Source organism: Protopterus annectens, chromosome 10.part0 (genome assembly GCF_019279795.1).
Source record: "Protopterus annectens isolate FY-2018-M chromosome 10.part0, PAN1.0, whole genome shotgun sequence".
NCBI classification, from domain to species: domain Eukaryota; kingdom Metazoa; phylum Chordata; order Ceratodontiformes; family Protopteridae; genus Protopterus; species Protopterus annectens.
The window spans coordinates 1,653,794,168-1,653,816,982 of record NC_056744.1 but is presented as its reverse complement, the minus strand read 5'-3'; the positions used below and the strand labels follow the sequence as shown (position 1 = coordinate 1,653,816,982).

The 22,815-nt window shown below is 40.4% G+C and overlaps 1 protein-coding gene across 1 annotated transcript in view; it reads right to left on the bottom strand.

Annotated features, from left to right (window-relative positions):
* The window catches only part of LOC122814374 (zinc finger protein 480-like), a 188,202-nt gene extending 178,705 nt beyond the window's left edge, over positions 1–9,497 (bottom strand). The window contains exon 1 of the mRNA XM_044086958.1: positions 9,062–9,497. Within this exon, the coding sequence (XP_043942893.1) occupies positions 9,062–9,232 (171 nt within the window). The 5' untranslated portion in view covers positions 9,233–9,497. The remainder of the gene's footprint in view (positions 1–9,061) is intronic.
* Positions 9,498–22,815: the final 13,318 nt, after the last annotated feature.

Sequence of the window (22,815 nt, the reverse complement as noted above, 5' to 3'; positions counted from 1 at the left end):
GTAGCCCTTTATGAATCCCAGCAAAAATAGTCAGTTTATACTAAAGTACATCTGGCCTATGAATTGAATTTAAATTCGATTAGGGAACAGGTTGAAGTAGGAGAGAGAAAGAGGAAGTGAAGAAAGAAGTGATGAAAGGTAAACTGCATTCCTACAGCCATAGCATTTTGTATTCTGCTATGGGGCTGATGAGAGACAAGGAGATGGGAATGGACAAAGGAGAATTAATTATCCGCAAAGATACCTAGGCCTCTAACGACATTATCTATTTTAAGATGGGTGTCATTTTATATGGTAGATGTTAAGACTACTCATTTCCCAAGCTGTACAATGGCTACATTTGTTGGTGTTTGGTTTCAGACTATGATCCTAATAGTCCACATCTGTCCAAGCTAGGACCTCTTGCAGGATCTAAGTATCTTCAGAGGAGATGATGATAGCATCAAGCTAGATGTAGATGTCAAATAGAAATAGTCCAAAAACAGAGCCCTGGGGTACACCACTTGGGACAAGTCTCTAAGAGGACAGTGGGTCGAGTAGTGTCAGAGAGACAATGCAAGGATTTATACTGAAGTTGAACAGTTTGATGATGATGCCAGAGTGGGGATAATGATGAAAGTCTTTGCCAAATCAAGGTAAATCTAATCCAGTACTTCGCAGATTCTTTCAAAGAAGTCAACTAAATGGAGTACATATAATCAATATTGTGGAAATCTAAAAAGATTTAGCTCTTGGGACTGTAGGTTCCTTATGTCACTACTTAGGACATCCATAGTGATGTATTTCATAACCTTGCAAGTCATGCTGGACTGGATAACTGGTCCACAGTTGCCAAAGCCTAAGGTGGGACCTATCTTGTATAGGAGAACTAATACAGTTCCAGTGTTCCAGTACATATCCAGTGGAGGTGCGGTGGCTAAATTGTTCAAGGAGAAGGGGGATATTTCATACTGACCATAATACAGACCAATATGTTATCTGGACCCATACAACTGGTATGTCTGGTCTTGTAGAGTGCTTTTAGTATCTGTTTAAAGGTAATAACTGGGGGGTGGGGACTGGATACCTCGACTGGGAAGTTTGGAGGTGACAAAGTGGGACAAGTAGAGCCAAGTTACTTTTAGCAAAAAACAGTACAACGATGGGTATTATTTCTGAGATTCCTTACATAGCTAAAGAATGCCTTGAGCTATCTTTTATTGACATAGGAAGTTTTAGTTCATAATTATCTTTGCACAATTTGATATTTCTTCTTCTCTTTTTCAGGAGATATAAACTCTTTTTCTTTTATTGTGGAGTTTGTTTATAGTAGAGACCCACCAAAGGGGGAGTGGGGGATGTTAGCAAATTTGGCACTGTATTTGTGGTAAACAGAAACATGAGCCTGTATCCAAGAGGTATGATAGGAGTATATACTTTGAGTGCATGTGGTGGTATCATCATGGAGTAGGGGAATGGTGAGTCATCACTTGTTCTCATCAGATGCAATCAGACTGGTCTTGGATAAGTCTCTAAAGATGGTGTGCTTCATTACTGGCCAGTACTGGGGTTGTATGGTGAATAATCTCACAGTGACCTGATCTGACCAGACGTGGATTCTGTTTTTGAGAACAAGCTCAAGTAAGTTGATGCCTCTAGTGCGGAGGGTGCTATTTCATCAAGGGAATTTGCAATGACAGAGACAAGGAAGAATTGTGCATATTTGCTTGTAAAGGTGTAAGTGTTCTAGTTTATGGGGGTGGGTAGACAAGTTCCCTAGGAAGATAATATTTGGGGGGAGGGGGGTCTACAATGAATCAGCGAACGCTTAAAAAAGTGAACGCTGACTCACCAACCCTATTTAACTGAAAGCGTACAATCTTAAACACTTGGAACAGCAATTTTTTTCCCAGGGGGGAAAAAAATGTTCCACAAAAAAAATAAAATCTTAAAACAGTATTTAATGTGGGGGGCTTGGCACCCTCCCCCCCACACACACACCCCTACTTAAATATACCAACTCCGAGATCGCACAACAGTGGAGGAAATGGCAAACTCCCGAAACCAGCCCAGCGATTTTCTTTCCCTGGGGAAAAAAAAACAATTGCTGTTCCGGGTGTTTGGGATTGTAAGCTTTCGGTTAAATAGGGTCGATGAATCAGCGTTCGCTTTTTTAAGCATTCGCTGATTCAATATAGACCCTATTTGGGTTATGCAGAGGGAACTTGCTGGTGCTAAGGGTGGTGTTCTACAACTAGCCAGAATGGGGTATGACTTTTTGTTTGTAGATCTTTATTTACGAAGGTGTTCAAGGTTACGGTATAGAAATTATGGTGTCTTCAATAAAAAAGACAGACATGCCACCATGAATGTGACTGCTATGTGCATTTGCAGGTCCACTTTTTTTTCCCACCTTTTCAATCATCAGCCCCCGCTCCTCCGCAGCCAATCATCCAATTCATTCCCCCTCACCAAGGGAAGGATCAGCCAGAAGGGACCATCATTCAGACAGCCAACAGTGTGGTTTGAGGTTTTCTGCTTTCATTTCCCCAGGCCCTAATGCATGTACCCAGTAAGGAGTAAGTGAAGTACACTAAATGGGAGAACAACATAGGCGGTTCCCTCACTTTTGCAAGGGCCACTCCCTCCAAACATCCCTGCCCCACTCTCTGAGGATCCAGCAGTCAGCTTCCCACTCTCCATCAGGAAAATAACACTGCCAGAGTGTTCTCAAATGCATACAAACACCACTCTTCCTCGGGTGAGTAGAGTGGGCCATGCCCCCTCACATTTTCCTATCCCTGCCTGGCTCCTCCAGTACTGGGGCCATCAATTGAACTTCAGTCATCAGGTCACACTCCGAAATCCATCCCCTGTGCCATGGAGCCAGGCTACACATGTGGGTCTAATGAATGAAACTCCAAGAATATCTTTTCTGCCCTTTCTGTCAAATGTATTTTAGAAGTTCTTCTGCACAACTCTTAATACACTAGAAGGACCACTGCAGATGATCATTATGGCTGTAGTTACTTGCTAGAGAGTTTTTCATATAATAAAAGATACACAGGAGTTATGTTTCTGAGGCTCCTGATAAAACAGTTTTCATGCAAATGCAACATTTTTCTCAAATACTGTGGTTAAGCAACATAGCTGTACCTAAGGAACTGGCACTTTTAATGCCATCCTCCCAGCTTGACCTATTACTCAGCATCCCTTACTTTGGATGTTATTTATAATGGTAAGGAACAGTTTTTCCTAGGGCATGGAAAACTGCACAAAAAGTGGCTAACATTCATCAATCAAATAATTAATGCTGAATTTTCACATTCTATAATATGAAACACATATGAAAGCATGAATCATAAATACTGGCTTAAGTCATCTGCATTGTTAGATAAAGGTTCAGAACAAATGGATGCAGATACATTACTAAGTGCTGAAATATAAAAAAAATGTTTTTATCCTTTAAATGTGTTGACTGAACATGCACTCCAACTATTGCATGGAGACTGTTCTCCAATTATCTTACCTATATCTGTGCCTGTCGGATAATGTGATGATTACACTAAAGAACCTGCTCAACCATTAACCTATTTATTACATTAATTCCACTGGTCATTGAAGCTGCCTTATGTCTGCATCACACACTCTTTGTTTGTGTCTTTCGGCTTTTCCCGGTTAGGGGTCGCCACAGCGGAACTCCGGTCCGCTAATGATTGGCAGTAGAGTTTTACGTGCTGGCTTGCTGGGCCTAATGCACAACCTTCAATGAAGGAACGCCCATTCACGCATGTCGCCACACAGAAGACGCTCTAACTGAGAATCGAACAGGCAACGTCTAACTGTGAGGCGACAATGCTACCGCAGCACCATCACACACTCTAAAGCTCTATTAATGTTTCTGGCTGTTCTAATCTGTACTAATCCTTCACCACACTTTTGGTAAAAAAAAGAAAGTACTTCACCGCAGTTATCCATCTTTTATCTTCAGATTGGGTCCTGTTGTCCTGTTACGATCTGGCAGTCCCTTTAATACTAGTACTATCCTTGCGGAACTTAAACATGTCCATCTCCACCTTCTTTCATCAAAACATTTTTAATTCACATTGCCAACAGCCAGCAGCATCCTGTATGGTAAGTCTGGAGGAGGCAATTTAGCAGCATTACTGCAGTTGTATTTTTTTAAGCTGTGGCCAACACTTTCCCTGCCCCCAGTATACATTGATTTCAGTGTGGTTGGTACACATGTTCTCCCTGTGGACATCCATTTGCGCTGCCTAAACTTAGCACCGGACCTGATATTCATGGGGGGGTGATAGGTAAGAAAAAAAAAAAAAAACTCCCTTACCCTGTAAGTGATGCTGGGTTCCCAAAACCCCTAACAATAACTTACCTGCTTCACTAGTAGACTTCTATAAAACATCTCAAACTTTTCTAATAATTCCTTACGTAGCTGCTAGTGAAAAACCTGCACTTTTCTTTTACCATCCTGTAAATTACCTGCATCCACTCTATGATCTTAAAATAGTGACATCTCCAGAAATGCACACAGTTTTTATTCCTCATGGGATATCACCATCAGTACAGAAACCATCCTCTATCCAATTTATGCCTCAGGGATGGGGAAGTTTTCCAGAATGGCACATGCTAATTTACCTGGGATCCCAACATTTATGCAGAGACCCTTTTCTGAACCACCTCTACCTACACATTAGAACGAGGTCTCTAGTGCTGTTCACAACATTTTGGTTGGGATCTTTTTAAATTGCTGATGCCACTTCTTAAATTCATATGGCCATAGGCAAATACTATGCTAGCTGTCCCTGTGGACCATTTTAAGCTTAGCCAATTTTCCTATCAAAGGTAAGGATGAAACCCTGTACCTTGTGACTGTGAGGTAAACACCTTAACTATTATAAGAAACAACTTAATCAAAACCTAAACAATATTCTGATTATTCATAAGTAATGCATACACGTGTGTATGCATATATATATTATATAGATTCACTTTATATGCTTGAATATGCTCGAAATCCTGAAATATAAAATTTCAGAATCTCAAGCTCAAAGTGGAAAACCTAAAACACCGAACACTCAGAAGTGCAAAATTCAAAATCTCGCCATTTCGAAGATGTTGAATTAGCGGTTCTTGTGTTGCACTGTGTTCATGGATTCAGGTAAGTGTTTATGTTTTAGGGGTTTTGGGTAGGGGCTGTAGTGTGTGTGTGGGGGGGAAGATGTAGCTTGTGTGGTGGTGTTTTGTGTTTTTGTGTATGTAGTGCGACCTTGGTGGTAGTATATTTAAGTGGGGGGGTGCAAGGGGGCTTGCCCCCCGGTTTAGTTAGGATTGGGTTGTGTGTTTGTTTGTGGGGAGGAAGGTGTGTGTATGTGTGTGGTGTGTGTATTGTATAGAAGTCTCGATTTTGAATTTTGCGCCTCTGAGTGTTCAGTGTTTAAGGTTTTCCACTTTATGGGATCAAGATTCTGAAATTCGATATTTCAGGATTTTGAGCATATAAAGTGACTCCATATATATTATATATGCATGTATATGTATCAGCCACACAATCTTAAAAGTGAATAAACTTTACTGATACAATAAAGTAAGTTAAGATAGTCCTGATATAAATGAAATAGCTAGAAGCAAAGCAAACAATCGAAAACAAACAGTTGTACATATTGTAAATTTAAAGAAAAATCTAATTAGTAATAGTTTACTAAATAATCCAAAATGCTGGCCTTATTGTTCTAAGTTCTAATAGTGAACACAGATGGACCTAAGACAAGCTTGGATTCAAAAATACAATGCAGAAGCTCACACTTCCTCAGTCCTAGGGAGTGGCTAATGCTAATTAGCCATGTGATGTCCCCCAGAAATGTTAAGGGGGTCCAGAATTATACGGCCTGAACCACTCAGCCAAGAGAGGATGAATGCCAACAAAAATGGGTGGTCACCCACTCACTCCTATGGAAGCATTCATGGTGCAGGAAGTAGCAGAGCTGTGGGATGGAGGGGTGTCGCAGTGTGTGTGTTTGTCTGTGTGTCTGGGCATGAATGTGGCTGAGTAAATGTGTGCATGCGTGTATCTATCTGGTTTGAATTGCAGGGTTTAATTGGGGATTGTAAGACTGAATATGTTCATGTGTGTGCCTGTTTGCCTGCTTGGTTGATCGTACTACAGGTATTAGGTAGGGGACTGAGAGTACCCTGAGTCAGTGCCTGTGCGTTTGGGGATGATCACAGTAAGGTAGAGAAGTAGGGTGTGCTGAGACTGCATAGGCACATGTGTGTGTGTTGAGGTATACATGGAGTATAAGTGAGAGCCAGTGGGTGGGGGTGCCTGCTTGTGGATGAGTGGATAAGCATGTCATGACTAGGAATATTTGGAGAGAGTGCGTGTTTTCATGTCCCTGCATACAGGTCAGGGTGCCTTTGTTAAGGTGATGCATAGGCCGCAGGAGAGAACATTAGTGTGACCAGGTCTCACAGTTCAGTATTCGGTTCAGACATAGCAATGAGTGGTTAATGAGGTCTTTCTCATTGCAACTATACCATGAATGCGAACTTGAACCTCTCTCAGGCTCTCCAATTGACTAACATATGCTGGGCAATTTGCACAGACACAGGGAAATTCTTTAAAACCCAGGAAATGTCTTCCAGCAAGATTAACTGAATTTTTACTGGCTTCAGCTCAAAATATACATTCTAGCTTGTACTTTGATTTCCAGGATACAGGGATAATTACATCAGCTCTCTCCCTCAAGAGAATAAAAAGATTAAATAAGAGCAAAAAGGACTGCAGTTATACCCTGTGACAGGCTGTATAATCAATTGTTTGCTGGCTTTTACTCTACAGCTCTGGACTCAGAGGTTCCTTGATCCAGTTTTATGACTTGCCCTGCTATTTGCACGCCCGCCACTACCAATTGCCTGTAAAACTGCATTTAAATCCAATTGAATGAAGCTACAGGCAACAATTAATCACAAACATCTCATAATAATTACTGCATTTTTCAGCATAAGGTTTAAAGGTTACATACATATTTTTCTTTTGCATACTACTTAAAAGAATGAATGAATGTAAATACAATCCTCTCATCGACATCAGGGAGGAACATAACATTTCACTGTAGCTTTCTATGACATATTTTACAATCCTTAAATATAGTTTACGAATGTGTTACTGGTATATAACACTACATTTTTTAAGTCACTTTTCTTTACCTTGGCATTACACACATCATCGGCAAAAAGGAAATGCTTCTTTTAAGCCTTCTGCAATCTCTCATTTAAAGGCACTGTAAAGTACCAACTTCAGCATTAACCTCTGTGGTACCATATCAACACCATAAAGTTCTTTGAACTGGAAACCATTTACTATATCCCTTTGTGTAGTAGTGCCTAACCCTCAATTTACTCTCACTAGTCACCCAAAACCCAGTACACAACTTTCCAGTGCATTTATCAAGTCAGAATCACACATCCCTTTTTGTTCTAATGCCCTTATTAACTATTTAAGCAATAACCCATGCTTGGGTGTGGGCAATGCTGGATTTACCCGCGGTTGGTGTGGTTTGGTCACAAGGGCGAAGTCCGAGTGGCCAAACAAAGACAACCGTTGGTAAATCCAGCATTACCCACATCCAGGTGTGGGTTATTGCTATTATACAATGACATTATTTAAGAAAAAATATATACTTACTTTTCTTAAATAATGGCATTGTATAATGCCTCCGTGCTGCCCTTCTGCAGCTGTCCAGTATCCTGGAGCAGTTCTGATGTACTGCGCATGCGTATGCTTACGCAGTACATCAGAGCTGTGTGTAGAGGAAGCAATGGAGAAAGGAAGATCTCCATTCCTTTTTTAAAGTTGTCTCACTTTGTTAAATGAGTTTAACATAGCGAGATATCTTTAAAAAAAAAGCAACGGAGATCTTCCTTTCTCCGTTGCTTTTTCTAAAGCTGTCTCGCTATGTTAAACCGCGGGTAAATCCAGCATTGCCCACACCCAAGCATGGGTTAAACTCATTTAACATAGCGAGACAGCTTTAAAAAATGGAACGGAGATCTTCCTTTCTCCGTTGCTTTTTTAAAGATATCTCGCTATGTTAAACTCGTTTAACATAGCGAGATTACAGCAGCGGAGCTCTTCCGTTCTCCGTTGCTGCCTAACACAAAAAAAAAGTAAAGACTTATACTAATGGAAAAAGTCTGGGAGACCGGATCTTTTTCCATTTAGTATAAGTCAACGGGCACATTGACCAATCAGCGTGCACGTTTTGGAATATTAATGGGGGGGGGGGGTTCATTGTATAATTATTTATTTATAGACAGATCTAATGGGCACAAGACCAACCTCCTTTTTAGTGGAGGCTCAGGAAGAAAAGCTTCGGTTCAAATAATGACAAGTATAATTTTGAAACATTACACATAAAATTAAAGTAAAAAAAATCGGTACTTACTTGTTATCGCAACCAGTACAAAGGTTATACATTGCATATACAATTTCATACACAAGTACAATGTAGAAATACTCCAGTACAGAGGACCTTGGATATTTGTTACAGCTATTTGCAGAATAGAATCACAAGAGTACATTCAAACAAGTAGAAACATCTCATGTTACATCTGTTTGCAGTCGAGTCAAAGAAGTTTATTTGACTGTCCAGTAAAAATGCCTTGTTACGAATCCAAGTTGCGTTTGGATATTTACTGAATGAACATTCTTTCCATAATATACACCCAGACTTCCTCCTCTATCTAAGCTAGTAAGAAGGTAACATCAGACTGTAAACAGTTCCATCTCTAAGCAAACTCAGAATGAGAAAGCTTTTCTCACCATTTGAACACAGCATGACTAAATAATACACAATAATGAAGGCCTACCACACTATTTATGCTTCTAATCTGTATATAAAAACATAGATACTTTTACAGTCACTAGCCATTAACAAAAACACTATCCACTACAAGGCTGACAATTCAGAAGCAAAAATAAAAAAAAAAATAAAATACTTGTTAGTCCATCCCATACAGAGATCCTGTAATTTTGTGTTAGTGACCAAGCAATGACTCTTACCTTATACACACTGGCTGCCTCATGCAAGAATACAAAAGTGTGGCTGGAATGTTTGGGAACACACAGGACACAAATAAAGGTTTCATCCTCCTGACAGAACAGCTCCAGACTCCTTTTGTGCTTCCCACAACACTGCCCTGTTTCCCCATTTGCAGCACACAGATTCTGCATTTTTCCTTTCTCTTTGAAGTCTATTTCTTGTGTGTCTCAGCTTTAATTATTAAAAAGTAATCATTTCACTGTGTAACTCCAGGCAGGAAGCTCCTTTCAACATTTAAGAAAGGAGAGTTTTTTTTTTAATCAAATCCTGTTAACAAAGAAATTGTAGAATTGTTGTTCACAATCCAGAACCACGAGGAATTCAAGCAAACTAAATAAAGATTTGCAGTGAATAAACCATAGTCAGCAGACCATTCTAATAGATATTATTATTATTTTTTTTTTAGTTTCATTTCGGAGCACAGGAAGTAGAATATGTGGAGAAGTCACCACCTACATTTAAAGGGACAGAACACCTCAGCCCTTGCTCTCTGTAACATAACAGGAGTCTCTTTTTTAAAAAAAGTTTTAATTTAGGTTTTTTGCATATCACTTTTCTTATACAGTTCTTAACTAATAAAAGTCTCAAAGGCCTTTTTTACGTATTCTCTTACAATGTACTCACATTATAGTATTTAATCTTTATTATCTGTGCTTTGTTAATGTTCTGTCTATCTCTTCCCACTCTGCTATTTCACTGTCTTCCTAAATCAAGTTTTATTTCATACTATGCAAGTAAATGTGTGTGAGTGTGATCACGTTTTAGCTTCTCTTTTGAATAATAGACAATATTCTTACAGTATAACATAGAAATTCTAGGCAGGTATGACCCTAGCCCTGAGTAGCATTCTGCCTTCGCCCAGAATGATACCACAGTTTTTTTGTTTGTGTCTTTCGGCTTTTCCCGGTTAGGGGTCGCCACAGCGGAACTCCGGTCCGCTAATGATTGGCAGTAGAGTTTTACGTGCTGGCTTGCCGGGCCTAACGCACAACCTTCAACGAAGGAACGCCCGTTCACGCATGTCGCCACACAGAAGACGCTCTAACTGAGAATCGAACAGGAAACGTCTAACTGTGAGGCGACAACGCTACCGCAGCACCACCACCACCACAGTAGAATGATACCACAGTATAAGGACAAAATGATTGACTTCAACAATTGGTTAAGCTTCTGGTGTCATTCAAAGGGGATCCAGTATTTGTCTGCCTGGGAAGACATGATCGACAAACCACGATGCTTTGCCAGAGATGGTCTGCACCTGTCACTCCTGGGATTCAGGTTACTGGCTAAAGCTCTTGCCACCCCTATAGTGCCTATTTTAGGCAAGGTTCAAAGGATAAAGCCACCACCGTAACAGATACAAGCATGCAAAATCTGAAGATAATGCTACTCAATGCTAGAAGTCTAAACCTCAAAATGCACTCTCTCGAGGCACTCCTAAAAATGGAGAACATCAATATCTGTGCAGTACCTGAGATCCGGTTCAAGGCTCCAGAGAGCACCCCTGCAATACCAGGCTACAATTCTTACCACACTTTTCAGCCACAAAACCAAGACCGAAACACTAAAGGTGGAGGAGTGTCCATATTCACCAACGATATTTACACCTCCAGGCCAATTGCCCAACACAATGCATCTGAAATTCTCCAGGTGCAACTAACGCTAGGTAAGACTGCAATACAAATTGTAGCTTGCCACCATGCCCCAAGATTCTCACTACACATTTCTAAACATACTGGAAAATATTAAGATACAACCAAACACCCTAATACTGGGTAATTTCAAATACCCTGCCATTAATTGGGAAAACTACTCGGGTACCAACTCCTTTTTCCAACGGTTCTTGGAATTCATAAATTCCAACGCCTTGGATCAACTAATCCATTGTCCCACCAGGGGCTCCAATATCCTAGACCCGGTCATTACCAACATGGGAGATAGATGCTCCACACCAGTGGCCACCCCCTCATTGGTCAGGTCTGACCATAAGCAAATCACCTTTGACATCCACATCCCACCCCCACCCCCCAGTAAGGAAACCTCCTTAAAAAACTTCTCCAAAGCCAATTTCATGCTACTGAAGTCAGAAGTGACAAACTTCACAACACCCACGCAGGCGGGAGTTCAACTGCAGAATCCTACACTAAGGCACTGTATGAGCACATCCACTTGTGCATGAATCGTGCCATCCCAAATAGAACCAAGATGCTCTTCTCCAAAAAAAGGAAGCCAATCTGGTGGTCCCATGCTATAAACAAACTATACAACAAAAGGAAGAAACTGCTGCAAAAAAGAGGAAAATCCCAGGATGCAAAAAACTCCCTCACCAGCCTCAGTAAGAAGTTGAGATCCCTCATAAAACCCTCAAAAGCTAGTTACGAAAATAAAATTGCCAAAGATTCCAAAGACAACCACAAGGCATTCTATAGTTATGTCAAGAATCTAAATGGAAATGCTCAGATCTGCTCTGAGCTACAACAGAATGGCACTAAATATACTGATCCCAAGTATATTGCCAATATCCTGGCAGATCGATTTAGTGCCAACGTCACCCCCCTTTCACCCCTAAAGGTCCCATCTCAATACCAAAAGATTGCCAAATTCCGATAATCACGGCCACACAGGTAGAAACTGCACTCTCCAAAGCTAAGAATACAGCATCCATGGGACCAGATGACATCCCAGGCTGTGTACTACATGAACAACAAAAAGAACTGGCACCTTACCTAAGTGTCATGTTTAATCATAGCCTCACCTCAGGCTTCGTGCCCACTGAGTGGGGCACAGCTACAGTTATCCCGTTCCACAAGGGAGGATGCCTTGGATCCCAGGAACTACCGCCCCATCAGTCTGACAAGCCTGATCTGCAAGGGTATGGAACACATTATCATGGAACTTATAAACAAAGACATTGGCAACCTTCAAACACTGGACTCCACCCAGTTTGGGTTTGTGAAGGGCCGATCCTGTCTCCTGAATCTGATTGCCTTCTTCCAATCAGTCTCCAGAGCTGTGGATGAGGGTAAGGTGGTCTACACAGCCTATCTGGACTTCGCCAAGGCCTTTGACACCATCCCCCACTCTGGAATCATAGATAAACTTACTAAGCTGGGCATAAATCCCTACGTCACTCGATGGGTTGCCAACTGGCTTACTGACAAAATCCAGACTGTAAAAGTAGCCAACTCCAAATCCAACTCCAGATAAGTGACAAGTGGAGTACCTCAGGGTTCAGTCCTGGGACCACTCTTGTTTGGCATCTACTTCTCTGAAGTACATGCCAACTCTCAGGGACTCTGGCTAACAAAGTTTGCAGATGACTGCAAACTGGGAGCCATTATTGAATCCCCAAATGATGTGGATATTCTACAAAAGGGACTTACAGAAACAGATGCCTGGTGCCAAAGCCATGGGCTCAAGCTTAATGCCAAGAAATGTATAATTATCCCCTTTGGAAAAAAACATGTACCCATGAATTACCACATAAGTGGCAGGACATTAAACATTGAAAGTGTGATGAGAGACTTAGGGACACAGGTGGACAGTGATCTCACTTTCGATAAGTACATCGCCACAACAGTCAGGAAATCCTTCTATGTGGCACACCTCATCACTAAGGGCTTTTCATCCAGAAAAAAGGAGGTCATTGTCCCACTGTACTCATTAGACCCATTATAGAGTATAATGCCCCGTTTGGTATGTACCTCGCAAGACATCAGCAACAGTTGGAAAGGCCACAGAAATACCTCACTAAAAGAATCACAGGCCTAAAACAGATGCCATATGCTGACCGTCTAAAAAAACTCCAGCTATACTCTGTGGCATATTGTCTACTCAGAGGCGATCTCTGCTTAACATACAAGGCCATGTCAAACCCTGAGCTGTTGGACATGCTCCACTTAAAGAAATCCCAATCCCTCAGAGCCACATGCTCCAGGGATCTAAACCTTGTCATCACAATGAACAAAACACGCTGGAGGGATAGGTTCCTGACCCAGAGACTCCCCATACTCTGGAATAGACTGCCCATACATGTCAAGCAGAGCACCTCATTGGCCCTCTTCAAAAGGAACCTTGATGATTGAATGGGAGATAGGAAATTCACCCCGGGGATCATGTCAGTCACCCTGCTAGACAGGGTTCCAGAGAAGTAAATATTGTGGGAAGAAATATCTAGTGAATTGTTATGGCTAGGCTTGCATAGGCCCTAGGGCCGATAGCCTAGTACCAACCTATAAACCTATGAACATTACTATCTTTAGGGTTGTCAGGAAATCAGGGTCACTATTAGGAAATCTGAAAACAGAAGTTTCAGTCAGGAAATACTTGTCAGGTATTTTGAGTCATTAACATATTTCTGAAGTATATTTCCCAAAACATTTACTGTTTCACTTGTATTTTCTCTTTACATTTAAACTATTTTGACAGAATAGTCTTTTCTTATTTTTTAACAGCTATCGATATTTTAGGCATCTGATTTAGTTTACCCCTTACCTATGGAATATACTTTCCTTTTAAGTCAAGCAAAGCAATATATTGGGCACGTTTAAATTCAGTCTTGATGGTTGAATGAGTTTTATCAAATTCTCCCATAAGGTACACAGCCCAGCTCTCCTTGTTAAGAACAGCAAATTTTTCTCAAGTTTGTGGAACTGAATGGCTAGGCTTATCAATGGTCATATAGAACACTTAATAAAAAATAACCTATGAACCTATGCAGGGTGGTTTGTAATTGGTCTTAATAAATCAGTCTGTTTTAATAGCTAAGGATATACATGAATAATTTAGTTTATATACAGTTGCCTTTAGATTCCTATAGTTAGATATGATATGTGCTGGAAAACAATTGCCTTATTATGCTAGTAAAATCCTCATGCCCCTGATGTGATTCAGTCATTGTCACATCTGCCCAGTGAAAACCAACACAAAGAGAGGGAGGGCATGCAGACTCTGCTCTGAAGGTACTCAGTTCGGACTTGAATCGAACAAATTCATTGTAAGACAGCAGTACTCTCTGCTACACCACTGTGATTCCCTCTAAAAATCATCTGTATTTTGTGTGGAATTTTTCTCCCCACATCGGCAAAACCCAAATGGGTGTAGCCAGGCATACTCTTGAACTCATCTGAGTGCATTTTTCTCTTAATATCTCTCAGATCGTCAAACGTGCTGTTGCTTTCTGAGGCAAGAACATTTCTATAACTATCTGAACTAAAGTATGCCACGCAGCTCTGTAAATAAGTTATTTAGAGATGGGAATACTCCTATGAAAAACAACTTTTGTTATAATTTTAATGGACAGGAACTGAGAAATATGCAAAAGATTATTATGCACATAGGGGCAACATCTGGAGAAATGTATACATTTCTAAATCAAAGCAGATTGAGGGGGAATAGTATGAGACTGTCAGAGCAAAATGACATTTTTTCACTACACTCCTGCCAAGAATGACATACTTGGTCAACAAACATAATCATAAATAATAAATACATTACAAATAAATTGAGATGGCTAAACCAGAGCATGTCAAATGTTTTATTGAACACAGTAATATGTAGATAAAACATTGTACCATTAGAAACAATCTGGGTTTATGACTTTACGAGAGTCAGGCAGTCTGATTATCTCTGCCCACAGTAAAAAGCTATAAAGGGGACAATCTAAACATTTTCAAAGGTATGTTTGGAACTTCTGAAAAAAATGTTAAAATAAATATGAGGAGCTAGATAAAGATGTAAATGCTTCTTTACTTACTGCTTGAACAACACGCCTGCACACACACACACACACACACACACTAACACACACACACACACACACACACACACACACACACACACACACACACACACACACACACACACACACACACACACACACACAAACACACACACACACAATAAATTGGAAATTAATCTGGCTTGCCTATAGCAGCTTTTCCAAACTACAGACTAGGTCCATGATGTAGAGGGATAAATACCTGCCTATGAATCAGATTACCCTAATCTGATTAATGACTCTGACACTGAAGGAGCCAAGTGGGCATGGCTGATGAATGACAGGGTTTATGCCCACTTGTTTCACACAGGATAGAGGGTGCAGGGACATGTTTGGCATGACTGTCATCATGGTTCCATCCTAATAGAGACTAAGAACCAATATATGCACCTATGTGTACAGACACACACACACACACACACACACACACACACACACACACACACACACACACACACACACACACACACACTCACTAATAAATAAAATTGAAAGTAAAGGCTGTCAGGCAGCAAAAGAAAGCTTCATGAATAAATGTAAAGAATAAAAAACACAAAGAGAATAGAGAAATCAAATCAAAACCGTCTTTATTCATTTGGATAACAGTGAGTCATTTTGTCTGACATAGCTGACGGCAACAGAATGATCAAATAGCAAAACAACAGCAATATCTATACGTCAGAATTAGTACGTTAACACAGCAATAGCTCAGGCTAATGGATACAAAGATAGAATGAAGAAACCCACCAATCTAATGTGATTGATCAGTAAGCCAAAGACCACCAATCTGGTTGGATTGATTCATTTTTCACTTTCTTTATAAGCACAGGTACCCAGGGCCAGCCTTTGGCCAACTGATGCCCTAAGCAAAAGGTCTCCACAGCAATCCCCCAACACCACCCTGTGCCCCCATCCTGGTCTACCTACACCATCCAGATTACTAGAGAAGCAGCCCTGCTAGAACGGTGCCCTAGGCAGCCATCTACTTGGCGTATGTCTAAGGCCAGCTATGTAGGTACCTCATACAGCATTTCTAAATTCGCTTGAAGCCTACTGTCTGCTAAAGTAAGAATTTTAAGAAGGCTGTATACAGATGAAAGTGAGGCATGATCCAAAATATTTGTTTGCTTGTTGAGTTGTTCTAATAATTTAGCTAAAATAGAATAAATCAGATTTGGTAGCAATGATTATGCAGATGGTCTGGAGTTTTAAATAATGACTGGCATTCAAAAGTGTGCATGCTAACTTGTTAGAGCAAGCAGCATGCCCACTACCCATCCAACATTATCAAGTCAAATAAGTCCCAGTGGTTGCAGCTATTAGAACAAATAGCTCCAGCCACCATGTTCACTACTCTGCAGAGAAGAGAAAACAAATTCAGCTATGAGAAGGGAGAATACCAACTTCCACTTTCCCCAAAGGCAAACCTACTCCTGCAAGCAAACATCCCAAAGCATTAAAAACACATTTTTGCACTGCTTAGACATCAGGAGTCTGCAAGCATTCTCATATCAATAGTGGGGAGCATGCAGACTCTGGAGCCCTAAAAAAGTGTCACAAAGTACATTTATGCTAGTATACTTTGCAAGCATTAGTATGTGTATTTCCAATGCACGTGGAGTACTCTTGGAAGCCATCTCTCATCAGGGAAGATGATGAAAAGGACTATTCATTTTCCTTCTTTCCTCTGCCCCTTGATCACAGCAGGCTTGCAGCTATCTCACAGCCTTGTGCTGAGTCCCCTGTCATGACAAACAATCCTTTAGTCGACTGGTGAAGGCAGAACTCTGCTTACTTTGCCAACCAAGGGTACTAAGGATTACCTCTACAACACTGTCTGTGTTAACAAGGTTCTGAATCCCCATTCAGGAAAAAAATCCTTTAGTGGACTGGTGAAGGCAGAACTCTGCTTCCTGGCCAGCCTAGGATGCTAAGCATTACCTCTGCAATTCTGTTTTACTAAGATTTGGAATCCTTTGCCAGGAAAAAATACTTTAACAGACAGGTAAAAGCATAACTTTGCTTCTCTGGCTAGCCAAGGACACCAAGCATTTCCTCTGAAGCACTGCCTTTGTTAAGAAGGCATGTACTGCTTCTCTTTCTACTGGCAGACTTGTCAATAGTTTACTTGTTATCATTTTTAAAAAGCAATGGGATTGCTCTGCAGTCCATGCACAGACTTGTAGGTTTGGGCTCTGAGATTGCTGCTTAGCTGCTGTGGAAATAATACCCTCTTTTTAAGCAGAATGTAGTAGAATTTACAATGCAACACTTCTGTGTTGTAATAATTCCTTTATGTGTACAGGCATGCACTGATGGGTTACTGCCTGGTGGAGAGTATAACCCAATTTGCTCCCTTCCTATCCCCATTTCTCATGAATACATCCAATGCGCTTCTCCATTCCCCTTCTACTGCCACACCCCCTTAAGTGCGCGTGTGTGCGCGTGCGCGCACACACACACACACACACACACATATACATGCGTGCGCACATGCACACACACACACACACACACACACACACACACACACACACACACACATACACGCACACACATGCACGCACACGTATACACACGCGCACACACACACACACACACACCCACACACACACACACACACACACACACACACACACATGCACACGCAGCTTCCAATCCTATATCTTCATAGCAAAATCAACCTTATTTCAAATTAATTTGAAGATGTATACCCCTATACCCCTACAACACAGATACCTCCATTTTTCTCCGCAGTCATTCTACCCTCCTTATAAAGTCCATTTAAACTGATACCAGTTCAGCCTGCCACCAGCTTACCCCATACCTAAACCCTTATCACTACACTTCACATAAATACCCTCTTGACAACTCCCCTGTCTCTTCTAACAAAAATGAAATCACCATACGGTGTCACACACTCTGTCACCTTCTTTAAACCTACACCACCACCTATTCTTGCAAACAAACATCATACCCCTTAAAGCATCTGATATATCTAAAGCTTCTATTCACTATCCAAACAACTACAAACAGCTGCTCTTACTCAAATAGTTCTTCTACTCAGCCATATTGAACCAAACCCAGGTCCTCTCTCATAATCTTCCCACATACTTAAAAAATCTCTTCTAAATTCAGAAAGCATGTTAAACAAGCTAGAGCACCTACACTCACTAACTACATCCACTAACCTAGACATTCTAGCAATAACTGAACCCTAGGTAAAGGAGGAGACCCAAAATCTCAAATTACATTCCCGTAGCTATTCCACTCTCCTACGCACAATGCAAGACCAGGCAATAGAGCAGCAGGAATCACACTATTCCTTGTCAAGGACAACATTCAAATCAACAAAAACAAAGGCAAAAGCAAAATCTATCCACTGATGATCAGAATGCCAAATGGCTTGCTACACCAGTACCTCAGCCATTCACCCCTAACCCTAGTCAGATAACATTATACAACTGAGATAAACAGTTCAGGTAATAAATAAATAAAATTAGCAATACATTACATAATGGAATACATATTTAAAGGGTTTTTGAATGAGACATTAAACCATTCAATCATTAAGTCATAAGATAATACAAGTTATATACATTTGATATAGACGTATAGATATACAAGAATGGGAGGATGACATAGTGGTTAAGGTGTTCACCTTTTAGGCACAAAGTCCAGGGTTTAATTCTCATACAGCCTAATTAGCTGGGCTTGGAATGGCCCACAAGGACATTTTTGTGCACAGAGCATACCTCAACTTGACAAAGGCTTTCAACACAATCCCACATTCAGGTATTACCTATAAACTTAGCAAATTAAATGTAAACCCCTTCCTTGTAAGATGGGTTGCCATCTGGCTCACAAACTGGACACACACTATCAACGTGGGTAACTCCGCATCAGTGAGCAGACCTGTTACCAGTGGGGTGCCACAGGAGTCAGTGCTGGGCCCCTTACTGTTTGATATATACTTCTCAGAAGTTCAGGTCAAAACTAAAGGGTTGTGGCTAACCAAGTTTGCAGATGACTGCAAACTAGGTACAATCATTGAATCCAGAAAATGGTGTCAGTATAATCCAGGATGGTCTCACACAGACCAGCGACTTGTGTATTAGTCACAATCTCAAACTGAATGCAAAGAAATGCATCACCATTCCCTTCAACACAAACAATGTCCCTTCACACTATCAAATCAATAACAATACCCTAAGTATCCATGAAGTGGTAAGGGGACCTGGGAACACAGGTTGTCCGGGACCTCAGCTTCGACTGCCACATGTCTACTGTTATAAGGAAAGCTGTCCACTTAGCTCAATTGATTAGTAAAGGCAATGCCTCAAAGCAAAAGAAGTTATAACCCCCCCCCCCCAGACTCGGCACTTATCCATCCTATAATTGAGTATAACACCCCATTCAGTATGTACCATACTAAGCATCTACAGCAATTAGAGAGACCTCAGAGGTTTCTAACAAAGAAGATCAAGGTTCTCCAGCATGTGCATTACATGGACTGACTAAAGTCCCTGTCACTATACACCATATAATAAGACTTCTTAGGGAGACTTATGCCTGGCCTACAGAGCAACCCAAGACCCAAACCTAATGAACTTACTGCATATCCGTAAATCAAATGGGTCTAGGGCTACCCCTTCCAGGGACTTAAATATGGCCTGCAACTTAAATAGGACAATTTGGAGGGACAGATTTATATCCCAGTGACTGCCATGTCTTAGAAACAGGCTACCACTATAGCTTTCATATCATATTTATTTCATATCATATATTTCCCCTTCCTTCTTGGCCCAGAGTGGTAATGGGTAACCATAGGGGATAGGCAAGTAGGAACATGTGTCATTCAACTAAATTTCACAATAAGCTTCCTATTAATAATAAAATCAATGTCATATACTACCACCCTCTAATGTTAGTACATGCATCAGGAAAACATGTGGGAGACTGAATTCTGAAATGTAAAGGGGATTCAGTCAAGAGATAAAAGTAATCTGTTTCTACACCTTGCTTTTAAGCCAAAGGCAAGCATAATCCTAATTCAAGAATCCCACCTGACAAATGAACAATGGGCAAAGATTGTGGAAAAAATGGATTAAACAAATTATAACATCTGGTAAAAAAAACTAATAGTGCAGGGGTGGCTATAATAATCAAAAATCTTTTCAGGATAGTATCCTAAAATGTGATACTGACAGGGATGGAAAATGGTGTTATATAACATGCAAAAACCCTTCTATAAAGAAACCTATTTTAATCCTAAATATTTATGCCCCCTGTATTAACCAACAGCACTTTTTTATGTCCCTTTATAAGATTTTATCCGCATTTAAGAACCACTATATAATCGTAGGAGGTGACTGCAATGCATATAAGACCCTACTTCCGATAGATCAAACCCCAATAAACCATATAATAAACAAGCTACTATCGCACTTATGGAGCTTAAACAGGATTTTAAACTATATGATCCCTTCAAACACAGTGTTTTGTCTAGACCAGACTCTATGCCGTTTGGAGGAGAATAGATGGTACTGCTGGATACAGTGAGAGAGTTGTATGTAGACAATTTTTTAGATGTTTGCCCAGAGTTGGGAAGATGGATATTAGAAAGAAGTGAGAGGTATTTTTGGGTTGGTTTGCTTTGGGAGGGGTTTGATTAGAGCAGTTTTCCAAATTTGTGGAATGATGTTTTATGTGAGAATGGCATGATGTTTTATGTGAGATATATAAATATGTATGGGTCTACTTGACATGGCCGACATTTCAGAATGTTGAAAACCATATGGCCGAGATCATATGATCAACATGTCGACTATACAAAAAAAAAAAAAAAAAAACACAACAAAACCTTACCTTCACGCTGCAAGCAGGAGGGCTAAGTCCCCCTGCACCCCCCGGAACTTAAATATACCAACTCAAAGATCGCACTACAGATGCTGGTTCCACATGGTCAACATTTCGAATGTCGATCATATGGTCTCAGCCATATGGTCTTCGACATTCTGAAATGTCGACCATGTGAAGGGGATATAGACAGATATAGATAGATATATAAAACTGTGTATGTATGTAAATATATATATATATATATATATATATATATATATATATATATATGTGTGAGAGGAAGACATAGGTGATCTCTGCAGCATATATGAACTAAAGGTATATGTTAGCAGATCCAGGAGGGGTGTTGGTGGGAACATTTTCAAATAGTGTAGAGACTTCTCTGGGATGTATGTGTTTGAAGTGGAATGATGATGAGGTGGGTAATTCATGATCTGTGGGGGTATGGAGTTTATTGATGGCAGATTTCTAAATTCTTTAAGGAAATCTTTTAGGTAATATTTTACTGTATCACATTGAATGGTGTTTATAGAGAGGGTCTCATGAGGAAGTTTTCTTCTTGTAAAAAGATTATTTCCATAAGTGTTTGGGGAAGTGTAAGACAGTGATTGGTTTCTTTGTTTGGTCATTGCTTTTGTACCTTCAGATGGGTTGCTTACCTAGGTTACATAAGACTATATAAGAGAGGCTCAGATCTCACTTGGGAGAGTTTCCATCCATTTTTGCCATGCTTTATCCTTTAAAGTTAGGAGATGTTTTAGTTCTGGTATAGCCAATCAGTTTTTGTGGGTTTATAAAGTCTCTGGATAAGTGGAAAGAATTAGTCTTGCAACTAGAAAACAATTTATTTTAGGTTTGCAACTGCTGTATAAAGGTCATCTAAGGAGCGTACATTGTTCAAGTTGTGGACTTTGAGAAAGTTATTGAGCTTGTTAATATTAGTGCTAGACTGATTTCTAATGGCTTATGAATGGAAACCAAATCTGGGGGGGGGGGGGTCTTCCAAGATTTGATCCATCTGTGGGGAGTTCCTCAAGTTAGACCTATTTGCCTCCTCTCTGAACAATCAACTGGCAAGATTCCGCTTCAGAACACGATGCAAAAAGGCCTAGAAGACAGTGCCTTTTCCTTTCCTTGGATAGGAATGTTCATGTATGCTTTTCTACCCTTTCCATTGATATCCAGGGTAATTCTGAAGATTCAGAAAGAATCCCCAAAAAATATTGTGGTGACTCCCTTCTGGCCCAAGCAACAGTGGTTCTTTCTCCTTTTAGAAATGGCAAGGAGAAATTACCACATATTCCCACACAGAATGGATCCATTCACATGAGATCAGGGATGTTGGATACACCCCAACACCAATCAACTTCAACTGACTGCCTGGATGATAGGGTCTTAATACCCTTTAGGCACCTGTTTAAACAGAATGGGACGCAGGTACTAATGGAGGTAAGAAAGTTTTCTACTAGAAAATTATATATTAGCAAATGGAAATGGTTTTCTAGTTGTAAGATATTTTCTTATGGCATTTCTTATGGCATTTCTTACTTCTTCATCAAGGTTGATTTATCAACCATTTCAACATGTCTGTCCATAGATCTTTCTGTTTCAATGCATTGTCATGTCAAAATGTTTTTGAAATGGGTTTTGCATAAGAGACTTCCACGAAAACTGGTGGCTTCTCCTTGGGATCTTAATTTTGTGTTAGAGAAGCTAACACTTGCTCTATTTTAACCAGCTAATATGACTGACTTGACATTCTTAAGATGAAAAACAGTTTAACCGATTGCTCAGATTTCTGCAAGAAGAGTATCCGAGTTGCAAGCTCTTATGCTGAGTCAATTCAATTTCATTTTCCACAGAGACGGGGTTTCTTTGAGAACTAATCCTTCCTTTATGCCTAAAGTGGTATCCGAGTTTATTTTATGCCAAACTATTCATTTTTATTTCTTTTATTTTATTTTACATTTGTTAACCGGGATAGTCCAACTGGATACATGTCCATTTTCAGCGGAGGCCTGCGGAGAGAGGCTCCAACCTTCATCTCTTCATTTTCTTTCCTGTTCCTAAAAA